We start from the raw sequence: 17,938 nt of genomic DNA on the forward strand, positions 1-17,938 counted from the left end.
CCCACTTCCGCCCGGACCCGCAGCCCCTACCAATGGGGGAAGGGAGAGGGGCGGAGGGAAGCCGCGGAAGCGCGCTACCTGCCCGGCGGACCTAACCATTCGGACCCACGTGGGGGGGGGTGGCGAGTGGGCGGTGCAGCTCTCCGCGGCCGCGGCGGAGAGCACCGCCCCCTGGCGGTTGGAGCAGCGCAGGCCCCTGGCTCCCACGCAGCGCCCACGTGGCTGTACAGCCTGACAGCCTGGACCCTCTCACACCCCAGACCAAAAATCGCGTGAGACCATTATCCTGGCAGAAAATTAGTGACAGGTTTTCCAAGAGAATGCAGTTTTCAATGTGTGCAATACCCATGGAACACATGAAAAAAATTGTAGTGATAGCCACCATGTTTTGAAAGCAAGGTAGCAAGAACAGAGCTCGGTCCAGGGCAAGCACTAGACTAAACCAGACTCGCTCTGGAGTTTAATTTCCTAGTTCGAATTCCAGGTTAGGTGCCATCTAATTGTTTCTAATCAGGACAAACTAATTATTGCCAACATGTGCCTAAACAGCAATAACAGTTACTACTTAACCATGCCCTTTGCTCTCTGCTAGGCACTAGGCAAACACTCTACATGTATTTTTCTAAGTCCCCACAGTCCCATGTGATAGATTCTGCTAGCCTCACCATTTTATAAATAGTAAATTTGGACTTTTGAGAGTTGAAGTGACTTGCCCAAGAACGCATAATTGATATAAAATTTAAACCCAGCTTAGTCTGATTTGCTGCCAAACCCTATGTTTAACCAGGATTCCCCACTGACATAAACCAAACATGAGTGAAAAGAATGAGTATTCTCCAAGAGTATATTCTTTGCTCTTCTAGCATGACTTTCTCCCTGAGCAATTTCATCCATTCTCCCAGCTACATCTGTCCCTTGTGTGACAGTTATGTGGCTACCAGTCGGCCTTCACAATATGGACTGAATATTCTTGACCACAGCTAGCAAGATTTCAAGCATAAGTTCCTGAAGGGCAGAGTCAGTGACTTACTTACTCTAGAGCCCCAGTACCTAGTCAAGGGCCTGAGATATACCAGGGACTCTGCCAAGCTGGCTGGCTCCTAAATTTGGCATTCATCTCTCCTGTGGTCCAGACCTTCTGATGGTGATCTGATAGAATGTTACATAGAGCTGTCCATCCCATACTTCAAACTTGACTTAGTGCTGAGCTTTCCAGACTTTTTGTCTAAAAAGTCCAAAAGCTACTTTCTAAGCTACTGTTGAGAACAGACAGAATCAGAGAATGGAGGGGAGAAAGTGACCCATCTATCAGTCCTCTTTCTTGTATCAGTCTATATCTGCTACAATATTTATCATACTACTGACTGGAATGTAAACTCTTCTAGAGAAAGGTCCATGTTTGTGGCTACTACAGTATTTAGCATTGTTCTTCACATAGACAGATAATGGGCAACTTCTTATGTCAGGCACTGTGCTAAGCACTTAACATGTTTTATCTCAGTGTATCTTCACCAACTAGCATCACTACTCTAAACACCCAGATTCAAAAACCTGAAGTCATCTTCTACTCCTCTCAAATCTGCCCAGGTTTGTCTAACTCTTAACCAAAATCCTCTATTAACTTCTTATATTTACAATAATAAATGTAGAATACATACACAGGGCCTAACGTAGGATAAGTGCTGAATGAATGTTAACTATGCTTTTATTACATGCATCATCATGCCCATTTCCCTCTCCTTTCATAAATAGGAAACTAGCAAGAATTAACATTCCTAGAAAGGCGAAAGGTACAAAAAATACCGACTTAGTTTATTGGATAAAAACAGTGGTAAAATGGACATAAAGCCAAAAGTGAGAACAGAACATTTTCATATCCTCCCCACACTTGAAAACATACTTCCCATCATCTGGGATTCAGGTGTTAGGGAGCCAGAGCCCCTTCCAAATCTCTCTCTCTTCATCTTCCCTGGAAGCAAGGGGAGGAAGAAGTCAGAACCCAGGGGAGGAGGAAGTCAGAGGCAATCTCAGTCCTTGTCTACCCGTTCATCCCTCAAAAATCTCTGGGTTCGAGGGAAGCAGGGAAGAAATAAGGGGCAAGGGGGGCTAGGGACTGGCCTCCAGGGCCTACTGCCAATAATGTCCCAGATAGCTATCCTTGTCCGTATCTCATCCCTAATAGGTACCATTGTCAGGCCTTGGGAGAGAGAGGAAAAGCAGGTAGATGGTTCGAGAACCAACTGTGGTCTCCAGACTCTTTCCCAGAGTCAGCAAAAGCCCTGGGGTGACCACTCCAGGACTCTAGGAGCCACTCCTTTTCCCTCCAGCCCAACCAAGAGGTGAAAAGAAATTCCTTGGGACACAGCATCCCAAGCCACTCTTAAATCTCCACATCGCTTTCCTTGTCATTGTCATGGTCTCCATCATAGAACTCATTGGGTGCCTCTGGCCTGCAAAGCAAGGGGAGAGAGGTCAGGATCTCACTCTAAGTTCTAATCTTCTCCCAGCACCCTTTTCCAAAGCCATTTCTCAGGCCCCGTTGAGAACCACTCCTCCTCTTGTTGGTAGAGACTGCTATTCATTCACCCATTCACGTATCAAATAAACATTAAGGAACTACTCTATACAGACACGGTCATAAACCTTAGCAATACAGTAGAGTAACAAGCTGGACAAGGTTGTCTATCCTCAAAAAGCTTACCTAATAAATGAGACTAGTAACTAACAAAGTAAATAAATATAATAATTTCAGATGATGGAGAGTACAATTAATAAAATGAAGTGATAGGACTGAAGGTGATGAGAGGAAAAGGGTGAAATTTCAGACAGGACTATTGGGACATAAGATCTAAAGTCTGAGGAGGAGCTAAGCAGGCAAAGACTTCAGGAAGGCCATTCCAAGCTGCAAGAAAACCAACTACAGAGGTCATGAAATGGAAAGAGACTGATGTATTCCAGTAAGAACAAGGAGGCCAGGACAGCCGGGAGCACTATGCATGGAGGAGAGTAGTTAGAGATGAGATCCTGGATGTAGGTAAGGGCTAGCATGCAGGACCTTTTTAAGCCACAGTCAAAATTTTGGATTTTCTTCTAAGTGCAAGGTAAAGGAGAGTTTTAATTTTAAGAAGAGTGACGTGGTATTATAAACCCATAGTGAAAGAATGGATGTGAAAGCAAAACAGGGCCCAACAGGTACTCAATATTGGTTTCTTTCTTTTTGAAAAAGTATTCTCAAAGGCCGGGCGTGGTAGCTCACACCTGTAATCCCAGCACTTTGGGAGGCCAAGGCAGGTGGATCACAAGGTCAAGAGATCAAGACCATCCTGGCCAACATGGTGAAACTCCGTCTCTACTAAAAATACAAAAATTAGCCGGGTGTGGTGGCACATGCCTGTAATCTCAGCTACTGAGGAGGCTGAGGCAGGAGAATCACTTGAACCTGGGAGGAGGAGGTTGCAGTGAGCCAGGATTAGCCACTGCACTCCAGCCTGGCAACAGAGTGAGACTCCGTCTCAAAAAAAAAAAGAAAGAAAAGAAAAAGCATTCTCTGGGACACAGAGAATTGAGAAAGTCATCAAAGAGAAGCTGAGGAACTAAGCCAGGAAAGGCCTTATCTGCATGGTGAGCAATGTCTCAGTTACTTCTAAGTGCACAGGGTTAAAGGTGTGGAGTCAGAGAATCAGGTTGAATCTCAGCCCTGATCTTTAACTAGCCATGTGACCTTCAGAAAGTTACTTAAGTCTCGCCGGGGGGCGGTGGCTCACACCTGTAGCCTGTAATCCTAGCACTTTGGGAGGCCAAGGCAGGCAGATCACCTGAGGTCAGGAGTTTGAGACCAGCCTGAATAACATGGAGAAACCCCATCTCTTCTAAAAATACAAAAAAAATTAGCCAGGCATGGAGGCTCATGCCTGTAATCCAAGCTACTTGGGAGGCTAAGGCAGGAGAATCGCTTGAACCCGGGAGGCAGAGGTTGCGGTGAGCCGAGATCATGCCATCGCACTCCAGCCTGGGCAAAAAGAGCGAAACTCCGTCTCAAAAAAAAAAAAAAAAAAGAAAGAAAGAAAGTTACTTAGACTCTCTGAGCCTTAGATTCCTCCCGTGTTAATCTGAAAATAAGAGCCATCAGAGTTGTCTGATGGCAACAGAATGATTATATATATGTTGTAATAGACAGCACTTAGTAGTGTCTGGTGCTTGGCAAACCTACAAAAAGTGGTAACTCTTCCTATTTCTACTCTGCAAGTCATATGCAAGCTGGAGCTATAGGCATCAAAGAAGAACAGAAACTCAGTGGGTGGCCTGACAGAGAGGTAGGGCTTAGGAACAGGAAGAGGCCTGAGGCTTCTGCTGGCTGTGACAGGGCTTGGTATTATTATAATGCAGAGACTAGGTCCAGATGCCAGCCTGGAGCTATTGATAAAAAACCCAAAAGGAAGAACTTAAAAACAGGTTTTACCAAACCAAACCAGACAATGAAAAGCAATTTCCAATAGTCCTGGAAGCCCTGAAGCCAGATGTTCAGCACTTCCTCACTCAGAAGGGATCGGGGGATATTCTTGGAGGAGGAGAGTTGCAGAGATCCCCAAGAGTCAGAGCAGTAAAGCCCAGGTCCAGAGGAGAGATTCGGAGGCCTGAATTCTAAGACAGAAGCAGATTCTAGAAGGGGCTGAGAAGCCCATCAGGCTCTGCAGCAGAGCCGGCTCAAACCTCTAACCCTGCGTGGGAGCAAGACAGCGTGTCCCACAAGTGTCCAGCTGTGGTTATCCCTCAGTCATGTAAGGAAATCTGTTCCCCATTAAGTGCATCTGTTTCTGCACTTCTGGGTTCTGTTGTCTTTCCCTTTCATTTTTCAGCAAAGTTTTGGGATTAAAAAAAAATTCCATCCTATCCTTTTTCCCCCCTAATTCATTCCATCTACAAATATTTTGTATGTATCTCAGAAAGATAAAGACTTTTAAAAAAAAAAAAAAAAAAAAACATAACCACAATGCAATTATCCCACCTGAAAAAATTAACAGAGCAAAGAAATCAAAGAGCCTTAGAGAGTAGTACGCAGGCAGTGACCTGTCCAGCTCAAGACCTGGAAAGACTGAGTAAAATGCTGGCAAGACTATAGGCTGCTACAGACTTTCTGGACGGCAATTTGGCAGCAAATATAAAAAATTTTAGGCCAGGCTCAGTGGCTCATGCCTATAATCCCAGCACTTTGGAAGGCCGGGGCAGGAGGACATTTGAGCCCAGGAGTTTGAGACCAGCCTGGGCAACAAGGCAAGACTCCGTCTCTACCAAAAAAAAAAAAATTAGCCAGGTGTCGTGGTGCACACCTATGATCCCAGCTACTCGAGGGGCTGAGGCAGGAGGATCGCTTGAACCCAGGAGTTCAAGATTGCAGTGAGCTATAATCATGCCACTGTACTCTAGCCTGGGTGACAGAATGAGACCCTGTCTCAAAAAAAAAAAAAAAAAAATTAATGCACACAGCCTTTGACCTAGCAGCAACCATTCTACTATCTAACCCACTCAAACAAGAATGCAAAGATGTATAATGTAAGGGGGTTCATTGCCACATTATTATTGTAATACCAAAAAAATGGAAAATAATCTATCCACATAGTAAATTATTATACAGCTGATAAAATACTGAAGCAGATCTATATTAGCTAGCTGGAAACAGCTATATGATGTAAAGCAGCATATGTAGAATGACCCTATTTGTATTTACAAAAAACCAAAAACCACACAAACTGTAAATGAGTGTATATGTGTTTGTTTATATGTACATACAGAACAGTATATTTGCAATCTATAGAAAAAGGTCTATCCAAAACAATAAAAACTATTAACAGTGGTTACTCCTGTGGAATAGGTCTGGGATTGTGTGAAAGCCAACACCATATTTTGGTGCTGTTTTAAAATTTTGCAATAAATACATGTTACTTTTGTCATTAAAAATAACAAAGAAAAGAGTGAGGAAATTGTAGCAGACTAAAGGAGGTAAGCCAGAGGCAATTAAACTAATACCTTCCCATTTACTTTTTCCCTTTTAAACCTCCCGAGCAAGCCTATTGAAAGTAGGCTGAAGTCCCTGCTCCCAGACCTGCTATAGTTCTCCTCAGGACCCCTCTCCTCTGCATCAGCCTCATCAGTCCTGTCATAGGTCAGGAGGTCTGCAGGCACGTCATGAATCTGGACACTAGGTGCATGGTTCAGCATCTTCAGGTTTTCAAAGATTGTCTGGCGGATCTGGTCCAGATACTGGTTGGAAATGAGGAATACAGAGTGAGCAGTTTCCAGAGATTCCCAGGACATGGAATCTCCTAGCTGCCTTTTACCCCTACCATCCTGGTTTTCATCTCAGTGGTACCTCTAGTTCAGGTCCCCCAACTGATAGCTCTCCCTCCCCACCAACCCCAACTGCCTCTACTTTAAACTGGACTGCCTCCTAGCCAATAACAGTGACTGTGATGGCTTAGAACTTCCTTCTCTTTGGTTTTTCCTACTTCCGACATCTTTGACCTCTCCTGGGCTCCACCTTTCAGGAGAAGTTTGTGCTCAGCTTTTCTGAGCTGCTGACCTGGCGTGAGTTCTGATTCTCGATGCGGGTGCTGACATCTGGATGAAGTGTGAAGTCTGGGGCAAAGTACTCGAAGTATTCTTGGGGAGGAGAGGAGAAAGTATGGCTCAGACTGAGAAAGGCAGCTAACAAGACTTCCCAATCTTTTTCCTTCCCATCCAGAGCACCTACATAATAGCTGCCCAATCTTTTCCCTGCTCTGAGCCCAGGGGTTTAGTCTGCAGAGCTCTGAGAGTGTAAAATTTCCCATGTGCCTTCAAACCAGGTCATTCTGGAATCTGGTGAGAATGGCCTTCCTGTTATGGGGGTGTTGTGGGGTGGTCCTTACCACTATAGGGAAGCTCCTCACTAATGGCCTCTTCTACCAGCAGCGATGTCTCATATGTCCTGAAACCAACCAGCAGAGGGGAGCAGGCTGACCAAGTGGGCTGAAGGGCCCATGTGGCCATATCTGAGGGACACCCTAGCTCACACTGGACAACAGGGGAGGAAATCAGGAGAGTGCTCACCAGCAGCGGGCAACATTTCGGACAGTATAACCACCACCACCCAGCACGAGTAGAGGGATATTGAAGCTCTTGACATATTCAACGCATTCCCTGTTAAAAGGAACCAGAGGAAGATGTGGAGGAGGTTATCAAAAGACAAGGTAAATACCTTTAGGTATTGCCTGAAAGGAGCACAAGAAAACTATAAATGTTCTAAATCTTTATCTTGATAGTGAAATTCATTATGTTATACCCTTAAGATTTGGGTATACTTTATATGCTGTGTCTCAATAAAAATTTTAAAATAAAGCACAGTCCCCCCTCTGTTCTGCTCAACACCCTCCCTGGCACCCTGCCTGCTAATCAACTATTCTCATCAACCCAAGTTCTGTCAATTCTAGCCTTGAAAATATAACTCACACCCGGCGCGGTGCTCACGCCTTTGTAGTAGTCCCAGCTACTCAGGAGGCTGAGGCAGGAGAATTGCTTGAACCCAGGAGGCAGAGCTTGCACTGAGCCAAGATCGTGCCACTGCACTCCAGCCTGGGTGACAGAGCAAGACTCTATCTCAAAAAAGAAAAAAAAAAACATATGTGTGTGTGTGTGTGTGTATATACACACACACACACACACACACACACCTCAGATCATCTACTTCTCTCCATTGCCACCCCCTCCACCTTAGTCTGGGCACCTAACCAACACCATGGCTTCCTAACTGGTCTTTCTACTTCCATCTCCATCCCCCCTACCCAAACCTTTCTCTATTCAGCAGCCAGAATAGTCACTTTCAAACACAAATTGGATCATGTCACTTTCCTGCTTAAAATCCTTCGATGGTTTCCCATCATCTTTGGAATATAATTCAAACTCCTTACCAGGGTTTAAAGGCTCTGCACAATCTCACCATGGCCAGCTTCTCGGACCTCACCTCAACAGACTGAAGTCCAGTGGCACAATCATAGTTCACTGTAACCTCAAACTCCTAGGCTCAAGTGATCCTCCTGCCTCGGCTTCCTGAGTAGCTAGGACTATAGGCATGCACCATCATGCCCAGCTGATTTTGTTTTTTATTTTCTGTAGAGATGGCTCTCGCTATGTTGCCCAGGCTGGCCTCAAACTCCTAGCCTCAGGCGATTCTCCCACCTTGGCCTCTGGAAGTGTTGAGATTATAGGTGTGTGCCACTGGGCCCAGCCCTCAGAGCCTTTTGTGGGTCTTTGTCCATGCTTGGGTCAGGCTTCTCTCTGCTCCTCTTATGACTCACTCCTTCTTAGTCTCCAGGTCTCAACTCAAATTTTACTTCCTCAGAAAAACTTTCCCAAATTATGCTATCTCAAGTAGGTCCCCCATTGTATCCTGTGTCTCAGCTTTCTTTTTTTCTTTCATAGAATTTATAAGAATCTATTTATTTCATTTGATTATTTATTTTTTGTCTGTTTCCTAAACTGTAAACTTCATGGGAGACTCCTTGTTCCACCCCATGATGTGGTATGATGCCTGGAACATATTAGGTGCTTAATAAAAATATATCATGAATGAATGACCATCTAGGGAACCCTGTTCCAGATGACATTTCTAGTTCAAGTACAATTTGTAGCTATTTTTGATTTCCAAGAAGAGGTGAGGCCCATTCCCCAACTACCCCCACCCACGTACTGAAGTCCAAGGCCACTTAAAAACCTTGGGGAGAAGAAGGAGAGCAAGTCTCACCCATGCCCTCGGATGCTGAGGTTAAAGCAGCCCAATCGATCACAGCCCAGAGAGTCAGCTCCACACTGCAAAAAGCAAAACCCCAGGAAAGTGCAGTGAGATAACTGATCAGAACATCACAGATACCCCTTCCACCACCAACCTAAAGAACATCCTCTTCCCTTGCTCTCTTTCCCCAAGCCCAGGCAGAACACTCCTGAGGAGGAACTGACAGTATTACCTGGAGCACAATGCACGTGGGTTGGTAGAAGTCCACTACCTGGTTGATAACCGGCTGGAAAAGGTGCTTGTAACCTGGGAGAGGGCCAAAGATGGGCACCTGGCACCCCAAGGGGATGGGGAGACAGGGAACAAAAGGAAAAAGGGGGTTGAGCGAGCATGTAGCCCAGGAAAGGGGCAACCCAAAAGAATCAAATCACTGGTCTGAAACTTCTGGAAGGGATCCCAGACTGCTATGAGTGACTGATGAAAGCCAATGACTTTTCCCAGAAAAATGCACATACACATGATATGTTGCATACAATTTCCAGAGATTCATGGTCCCTCTGAAGGCCATTCATCCTTAAGGACAACTGGCCCAACAGCAGACAATACCAGGCAGAAGAGGTTATTTCAAGGAGAAAAAGAAGGGGCCTAGGGAACAGAGGGAAGACTTCGGTACTTACTCTGGTCATCAATGCCATCCCGCAGGGGCACGTTCAGACAGTAGTAGCGGCCACTCTCTGCCCCGACTTCATACATGTCACCTGTAGGGAAGTGGGTGGTGGTAGCCACACATGGGAAGCACCCACAACCCAGCTGTTTCAACCCCAATCTGCACTCTGGGAGCCTCTCATTCCATCTATGTAGCTTCACTATAAACTCCCTAGAGCCACTAAATCTCTTGCAGCTTGCATTCACTGGGCAAATAGTTTTGGGGGATCCACTCTGAGCCAACTGTGTACTAGGCAGTAGGGATGCAGCAACGAATGGAACTAATGAAATTTACGATATCCCACCAAGCTTATATTCTTAGGGAGTAGCCATGAGGAGGAGGGAGGCAGTAAACAAAACAAAACAAAAAACCACAATAAACACAAATAGCAGTGAGTGTTCTGAGGGAAACAATGAGGCTGATGTAACAGAGGAATGGGGAAGGAGGTGATTATGATAACTGGAGTGGTAAGGAAAGGCTTCTCTGAGGAGGGGACACCTGAGATGAGACTAGAAGGCTGAGAAGGAGGCACTCATAGTAAAGAGCTGAAGGGTGCAAAGGGGAAAGTAATCCCTATTCCCATACCTGTGCCAGGGAAGAAGTAATTTCCGTATTTGTGGAAGGACACCGTCATGACCCGGTCAGTGAGGTAGAAAGCTTCTTGAACCCCATCACCATGGTGGATGTCAATGTCAATGTAGAGCACCCGAGGGTGGTACCTAGAGGGAAGCCAAAGCCAGGGTCTGAGCTAGAAGTGAACCCCCCAACCCACTCCTCTCAAACACCGGGTCTCGAATTGTGAAGAGTCTGCTTCTGCCCTGGTCACCTGAAACTTAATGTCACCAGTTCCCTAAAGGCAACTGGGGGCTCCAGCCTAGAGGCTAGAGGCAGGGACAGGAGAGGGATATGCAGAGAAGGCTGAAATGTGAGCAGGCAGTAGGGAATCTGCAGCAGTGGAAGAGGCAGCCTGAATAAAGCATCAAGAACTTGGGAGAAGCTAATCAGGGAGGAGGGAGGTCAAGGTCAGGGTTGAGACTGAGAGACCTCCTCAGCCAAGAATCCCATAACTGCCCCCATCTCCTCCTGGGCTACTTACTTGAGCAGCTCCAGGATGCCAATCACAATGTCGTTGACATAGCAGAAGCCAGAGGCCTATGGCAAGACAGTGGTCTCATAAAGAGAAGAGCAATTCCCCTCCCAGCTGCCCCCCGCCATCATCCTAAACACCTACCCTAGGATGGCCACTGTCTTTCCCATCACCTCCTCACTCACCTCAAACTTCTTGGCATGGTGCAGACCACCAGCCCAGTTAATGGCAATATCACAGATCTGAAAGACAAACACCTAAGTCACAGTCCTTCCTGCCCACCCCTCAAGCTGGGAGCCCAGGATCAGGGTTAAATCCTGAGTCCAGGGATCCAGAGGAAAGGAAGAACAGGACTCGGGACTATGTCACCTTGTTGTTCAGCTGGGTTGCTCCTTGCAGAGATGCGCCTGTGTAACGCGAGCAGAACTCAAAGAGCCCGGGAAACACTGGGCTGCAGGGAAGAGGAACAAGTTGGAACCCTCCTGCCTCTGTCTGGGCCCTTCCCATATCTCCCTCCCCATCCTAGATTCCTCCAATCTCCATTTTTCAAGAACCTTCTCTCCCTCTCCTACACACCTGGGCTATCTGCAAATTTATTCAACAAATATTTTGGACCAAACCATGTACCAAGCCCTGTGCAAGGCACTGGATGGGAAGTAAAGAAGCACTTAACTGTCAGGGAGTTTGTATCCTAGCTGCGGAAAGAAGCAAGCAGCTTCCAGGTACTCAAGTACAATGTAAAAAGGAAATCAGTTGAAAGAAAACATGAGCTCTGTTTTTCTTAGTCTTCTCAGTGTAACAAATTTTAGCATAATGTTCAATAATATTCTTCAGTCACATATTTTAAAGAAAGAATTGTATACCTACATATGTGAAACAGTGATGAGATAACCCACAAAAAGCCTGTAGCACAGTATACGGTATCCGCTAAGCCTTTAATAAATGTCAGCTATAATTATTACCATTGTTATTCTTTATAAAAAGTAAAGGCTTGAAGCCAGACACAAAAGCCTACTTACTGTATGACTCCATTTATGTAACATTCTGGAAAAGGTAAAATACAAGGACAGACATCATATCAGTAGTTGGCTGGATCTAGGTTGCAGAGAAGTTATTAACTACAAAAGGGTGAGTGACCTTTGTTGGGTAGTGGAAATTTCCTGTACCTTGATACTTTTTTTTGTTTTGTTTTGTAGAGACAGGGTCTCACTATGTTGCCCAAGCTGGTCTCAAACTCCTGGGCCTAAGTGATCCTCCCGCCTTGGCCTCCCAAATTGTTGGGACTACAGGTGTGAGCCATCGGCGCTGGCCCTATACCTTGATATATTCTATCAAACCTCTCAGAACTCTTACACCTAAAAAAGGTTAATTTTACTGTATGCAAGTTATACCTATATAAACCTGACTTTTTAAAAAGGAAAGGCTTAGCAATCCCTAGTTTTAGGTCTCAAAAAAAAAAATAGTGCAGCTGATACATTTGATCATGTGAAAAACAGAACTGTAGGGGTTTTTTGTTTGTTTGTTTTTTGAGATGGGGTCTTGCTCTGTCGCCCAGGCTGGGGTGCAGTGGTGCGACCTCGGCTCACTGCAGCCTCCGCCTCCCGGGTTCAAGCAAGAATTGTAGGGTTTTACAGTTTCTCAAAAGGCTTGGAAAGAATTAGTGATTAATACCAGAAAACTAAGCAAATGAAAAAATAATGCAATTGTCAGCTCCAGGAAAAACAAAAAGCTTTAGAAGAAAATAGATTAAATCACACTACACTATTTGGCTTGATAGTAAATGAATCTTTCAGAGTTATAATAATGTAAACACAGAATACTGATTTATTTTTAAATTACTATGAAGCTGAAAGGGGAAAGGAAGCCAACGTGATGGTGTAAGAAGACTAAATGCTCATATCCCATACTAAAAGCTTAACAGATAATGCCTAAAATTGACAGACGAAGAAATAGCAATGAGAGACAATACAGGAGGGGAGTATGATTACAAGCACCGATTCTGGAGCTAGACTACCTAGGTTCTTTAACACCTACTAATGATAGTGAGGTTGTACAAACTGTTTAACCTTTCTGTGCTTAAGTGTCCTCATCGGTAAAAGGAAACAATAATAGACCCTGCTTCATAGGGGTTGTTGAGATTAAATAAGCTAATGGCTGTAAAGCACTTAGAACAGTACCTAGTACATAACAGGTATTACCTAAGGATTACAGATTAGTAATAACAGTCAATTAATATTATTATTATTTAGAAATCCAAAGGTAAATACCAGAAGACATAGGGGAAAGGAGCTGAAAGTGGCTGTCACTGGGCAGAGGGATTTATGGGTGAAAAGGAGAGGTCTGGAATTTTTTTTTTTTTTTATTATACTTTAAGTTTTAGGGTACATGTGCACATTGTGCAGGTTAGTTACATATGTATACATGTGCCATTCTGGTGCGCTGCACCCACTAACTCGTCATCTAGCATTAGGTATATCTCCCAATGATATCCCTCCCCCCTCCCCCCACTTTTTTTTTTTTTAAGACAGAGTCTCACTCTGTTGCCCAGGCTGGAGTGCAGTGGTGCAATCTCAGGTCACTGCAACCTCCGCCTCCCGGGTTCAAGCAATTCTCCTGCCTCAGCCTCCCGGAGTAGCTGGGACTACAGGCACGTGCCACCACACATGACTAATTTTTGTATTTTTAGTAGAGATGGGGTTTCACCATGTTGGCCAGGCTGGTCTTGAACTCCTGACCTTAGGTGGTCCGCCCGCCTTGGCCTCCTAAAGTGCTGGGATTACAGGCGTGAGCCACTGCGCCCGGCTTGGGACTACTTTTTTATTTTTTTCATTTAAAGGCCTATAGTACAATTTGGCTACTTATGTTAGAATACTTTGAAAGCAATCAGAAATTCATTAAACAGAAGAAAAATTCCTGATTCTCATCGGAAATACAGATAAGCACAACTGTAACTTGTTTGACAGGAAGACTGATGCAGCATAAATAGCCCAGAGATAGTATTCTAATTAGCATTCCCTAATTGCACAAAGAGCATCTACAGGACCCCAGTGTGGCGTAAGGGCTGACCCTGTATTCTCAGAGCTAGAAAGTGAGCTCAGAAATAACAGCAGGAATACTAACAAAAAAACAAGAAACCTCCCCAGACAGCATGTGACTGAACACCAAATGAGCAGTGCAGTGTGTGCAAGACAGAGCTCTATGGGCTGGTGTGGTCAAGAAAGGTTTCATGGAGATGGTGTGAAGGCTGAGAAGGCCTTGAAGAGGTTGAATAGAGAACTAAGGGCATTCCAGGAAGGTATCCTGTGCAGCTGAGGTGTAGGGATAAAGTTGGAAAGGTGCCAATGCCAGCCTAATGAGTTGGCCTCTATCCTACAGCCCTGGCTGCTTCTGTCATTAAGATCTTTCAGGAAAACAGATTAGTGGTTTAAAAACCTGGGATCTGGATCATGCCCCCTCCAATGACCAGTTATGTGACTGAGGCTAAGTTACCTAGATATTCCCAAACCTCAATTTACTTATATATAACATCAGAAAAAGGTCTATTATAATACATCTAAGGATTGGTATGAGAATTAAGTGGATTTACCAGCAACCCTTGGCATAATACCTAGCAGAGTAAGCACTCAATAAATGGTAGCTATCATAAGAAATTCTACAGGATCAACAACCTGGTTTCTTCAAGAAATAAATTCAAGGGGGTGACAGAAAAGCTACAAATTAAAAGTCTTAAGAGACATATCAACCAAATGCACTGTATAGACCTTGTTTAGATCTGGATTTAAACTAGCTACAAAATAATTATGAGACAACTGCAGAAATTCGAATACTGATCCCATATTTGATGACATTAAGGAATCACTGTTAACTTTTTAGGTTTGATAATGATACTATTTTTTTTAAAAGAGTATCATTTAGAGATATATAATAAAATATTTATGGATAAAAGGATATAACATCTAGGATCTGCTTTAAAACAATCTAACATGAGGGAGTATAGATGAAGTAAGAGTGGCCACTTGCTCAGCTGGGTGCGATGGCTCACGTCTGTAATCCCAGCACTTTTGGAGGCTGAGGCTGGTGGATCACCTGAGGTCAGGAGTTCAAAACCAGCCTGACCAACATAGTGAAACCCCATCTCTACTAAACATACAAAAATTAGCCAGGCATGGTGGCAGGCGCCTGTAATCCCAGCTACTCGGGAGTCTGAGGCATGAGAATCGCTTGAACCCAGGAGGCGGAGGTTGCAGTGAGCCAAGACTGCACCACTGCACTCCAGCCTGGGCTACAGAGTGAGACTCTGTCTCAAAAAAAAAAAAAAAGAGTGGCCATTTGCTCATAAGCGTTGAAGCTAGGTGATGGACGTATGGGAGGTCACTGCACTACTTCACTTTCAGAAATTTTTGAAATTTTCCCTAATAAAAAGTTTAAAAACAAAAGTAAGTAGAATTGAGCAACTGGTAGCTGTGATGGTTACTATTTTTTCATGGATATAGAGTAGAGTGTGGCTTATCTTTGTTGTCCACTCCCTTCCCCAGAGGGTCTAACCCTGACTCTTCTATGGATGATACAAGCTCAATGTAAACCTAATGATATCAAACCAATCCTTTGTTGTTTTTTTTGTTTTTTTAACTGCCTATAGCCCTCTTAAGATCCCTTGCTTTTTAAAACACTCTGATAGCTTCCCTCTACTCTACAGGTAAAAACCCCAATTCATAATAGAGCTGTTTGCTTTTAAAAGGCCCTATTTCTTTAGCCTCAATTCAGTTCACCTCCTCTTCATACTCTGCACTTGGCCTTTTTTCTGTTCCTCAAATGAGTCATACTCAGTCCTACCACAGACCCTTAGCACTTGTCTCTACTGCCTGCTATACTTCTCCCCTCACCCTCCAACCATCTTTCATCTGATTACTTCTACTCTTTTTTCAGATCTCAGCTCAATCTTTACTTCCTCTAGGAAGGCCCCACCGACCAGCCACTCCACCAAGCTAAACAATCCTCCACGTATACACTCTCATAATCTGTCATACACCTCCTCTTTATAAGACTTAGCAAAAATACAACATTAAAATTTTGTTTTTGTTCATCACTGCATTCCCAGCACTTAGCACAGGGCCTGCCTAGAACAAGTGACCAATAAATATTTATTGAATAAACAAATAAAGTGAATTATGATTCACTGACAAGTAGGCCCCCCTTGAGATCTTCCCACTGCTGCCAAAAGACCTCACTGAAGGGCTTGGCATTAAACTGTTAGACATCAAAACTCCCAGTCCTCCCTCACCAGTCATCGCCTACGTTGAAGGCATTAAGACTCTTGGTGAAGCCTTGCATATTGGTGGGGCTGACTCTCTGCAGGAAGTCAATGTAGTCCTCGGAGTGGAAGCGGCACATGTCATGCTGGGAGGCCTGGTATGGCTTGAAGACCTCGGGATGGAGACACAAGATGAACCCAGGCAGGGTCAGCCCCACTCCACAGGCTCAGACCACCCGTACTGAACCCAGTCCTGGAGACTATATGAAGCCAAACATAGCATTCCCCTCATCCCACAATCCTTAAGTCAGTAGAGAGACTCCGATTAACCAGGTAAGTTATTACAAATGAGCCCCCTGAAGACCACTTCTTTTCCTTTCCACCTCCAGCTCAGCCTATCGTACCTTCTCAACTTTGAGCCCTGATCCACCTGCCCTGTTCCTTGGAATCTCCTATTCCCAGTTCTCTCCATGCTCATCTCCTCCCCCAAGCTCTGATTCTGTCCTCTTTCCTCTGGATTCTTCTTTCTGGAGTCAAATATATGGGATATATGTCAACTTTCTAATTAAAATCAAAGATTTATTATCTTTGGAAGGTCAGGGGGATGTGTCACACCTCTTTGAAAACTGGACAAGAAAGAGCTATTCTTCTCCCAGAAAATGCACACAGGTACATATAGGCAAACAATCTCAAGGGATATAGATTCCTGCACTAACATCACCTCAGTCTTTTCTATGACCAATCCATTTGTCTGTGCCTTGGCACAAGCAATGAACATTCATTCATATTGTTCACTAGTTTCCCTAGCAACACATAAAGCCTGGGTTTAGCTGTTTTGTCTTATTTTTTCTTTTGAGACAAGGTTCTCCCTGTCAACTCAGGCTGCTGATCATAGATCACTGTAACTTCAAACTCCTGGGCCCAAGCCATCCTCTCCCCTCGGCCTCCCAAGTAGTTGGGACTACAGGCACACCCACCGCACATGGCTACTTTTTTTATTTTTTATTTTTGTAGATGTGGGTCCCACTGTGGCCCAAGCTGGTCTCCAACTCCTGGCCTCAAGCGATCCTCCCATTTCAGCCTCCCAAAGTGCTGGGATTACAGGCATGGGCCACCACGCCTGGCGTGGCTTAACTGTTACTATCCCATATCACAGCCATAAATTCCAAGCTGGGAAGACAGCATGTGTATGTCTGGTAGATGAAAAACTGGATAGCGATTAAGCAGAACCATGTAGAGGTATTCCAGGCTGAAAAAGGAATACCTAAGATATCGCCTCTGTTCCACACGCACATACACATTTACAAAGACGGCAGCATCGTTCCACCCTGGAGCCCTAGCTCCTTGGAGGTAAAGAAAGGTGGTAAAAGAGGAGTGGGAACTGAGGGTAAACCTCGCACCCTGATACGGTGATATCCGCTCCCCTAACCCTAATTCCTGAGGCCAAGGCCCTATCCACACTCTAAAATGCAGAGGAGGAACACACCTTCTGTCTTCAAACCAGCCCCACATCACGCTAACCCTAGGCCAAGGGCTAGTGTGCCTACAGTCAGAGGGTGGCCGACCTGAGGTGAGAAAGTACTTTCCATTAAGCAGAGGACGCCACCCCCAACACCCTGCACTTTCAAGGTACTCCTGGTGACTTCTATCCAGCTCCCCGATACTCTAGGGGCGGGTCGCACTTCATGCACTCAGTCCAGCCCACCTATCCCTACGGCCACAGCTCGCCCCACCCCCCAACCCCCGGCCGAGGCGGCGGAACTCACGATCATCTTCTTATAGAGACCGTAATGCAGGACCAGGCTATGGGTCAATGCCAGGCGATGGGGCTTCATAGGGTGTCCAGCTCCTGGGGGTGGGGAGAAGAGAGTTCGTCAGCTCTCACCCCTGGAGTTGCAACCCCGCCTCAAAACCTCCGTGTCCCAACCCCTCATGCATAGCCCTGTTTCCTCACCGTAGTGGAAGTTGCCCACGTCGGGGTCGTAGAAATAGGCCACGGTCTTGGCCATGGTGCCGGCGGGAGCAAGCCCCGCACCTCCGCCACCCGCCGCCCGCCGCCCGCCGCCAGCCCCTCCCCGGCCGTGCGTGCTGCGCAAGCACGTAGCCGGCCTCTGCGGAACTGGGCGTTGC

At 45.3% G+C, this 17,938-nt stretch overlaps 1 protein-coding gene across 3 annotated transcripts; it reads right to left on the minus strand.

Moving 5' to 3' along the window:
- Nucleotides 1-1,791: 1,791 nt before the first annotated feature.
- HDAC3 (histone deacetylase 3) lies at nt 1,792-17,931 on the minus strand. 3 transcript variants are annotated; one of them, XM_004042682.5, is made up of 15 exons: nt 17,763-17,931; nt 17,575-17,657; nt 15,839-15,981; nt 10,927-11,008; nt 10,743-10,799; nt 10,567-10,622; nt 10,056-10,189; nt 9,442-9,522; nt 8,997-9,070; nt 8,777-8,841; nt 7,087-7,176; nt 6,906-6,964; nt 6,578-6,657; nt 6,101-6,258; nt 1,792-2,450 (listed from the first exon to the last, which is right to left on the minus strand). In XM_004042682.5, exons 1-15 carry the CDS (start codon nt 17,815-17,817, stop codon nt 2,381-2,383), a joined length of 1,287 nt encoding a protein of 428 aa, XP_004042730.3. In that variant the 5' UTR covers nt 17,818-17,931; the 3' UTR covers nt 1,792-2,380. The 3 variants fall into 3 exon arrangements, with proteins under 3 accessions (XP_004042730.3, XP_063562898.1, XP_030866627.3); XM_031010767.3 differs by lacking the exon at nt 1,792-2,450 and having other exon boundaries at nt 5,755-6,258; nt 17,763-17,895; XM_063706828.1 differs by lacking the exons at nt 15,839-15,981; nt 17,763-17,931.
- Nucleotides 17,932-17,938: the final 7 nt, after the last annotated feature.

This window comes from Gorilla gorilla, chromosome 4 (assembly GCF_029281585.2).
Source record: "Gorilla gorilla gorilla isolate KB3781 chromosome 4, NHGRI_mGorGor1-v2.1_pri, whole genome shotgun sequence".
In the NCBI taxonomy this organism is placed as follows: domain Eukaryota; kingdom Metazoa; phylum Chordata; class Mammalia; order Primates; family Hominidae; genus Gorilla; species Gorilla gorilla.

Excerpts from the sequence above, each read along its gene's own strand:
- HDAC3 (XM_031010767.3), bottom strand. The coding sequence starts at position 17,817 with ATGGCCAAGACCGTGGCCTATTTCTACGACCCCGACGTGGGCAACTTC. Across the intron at positions 9,071-9,441 it reads GGATGGCATTGATGACCAGA|GTTACAAGCACCTTTTCCAG; the intron begins GTAAGTACCGAA and ends GCCCTCTCCCAG. Across the intron at positions 6,259-6,577 it reads AGAATCAGAACTCACGCCAG|TATCTGGACCAGATCCGCCA; the intron begins GTCAGCAGCTCA and ends ATTTCCAACCAG.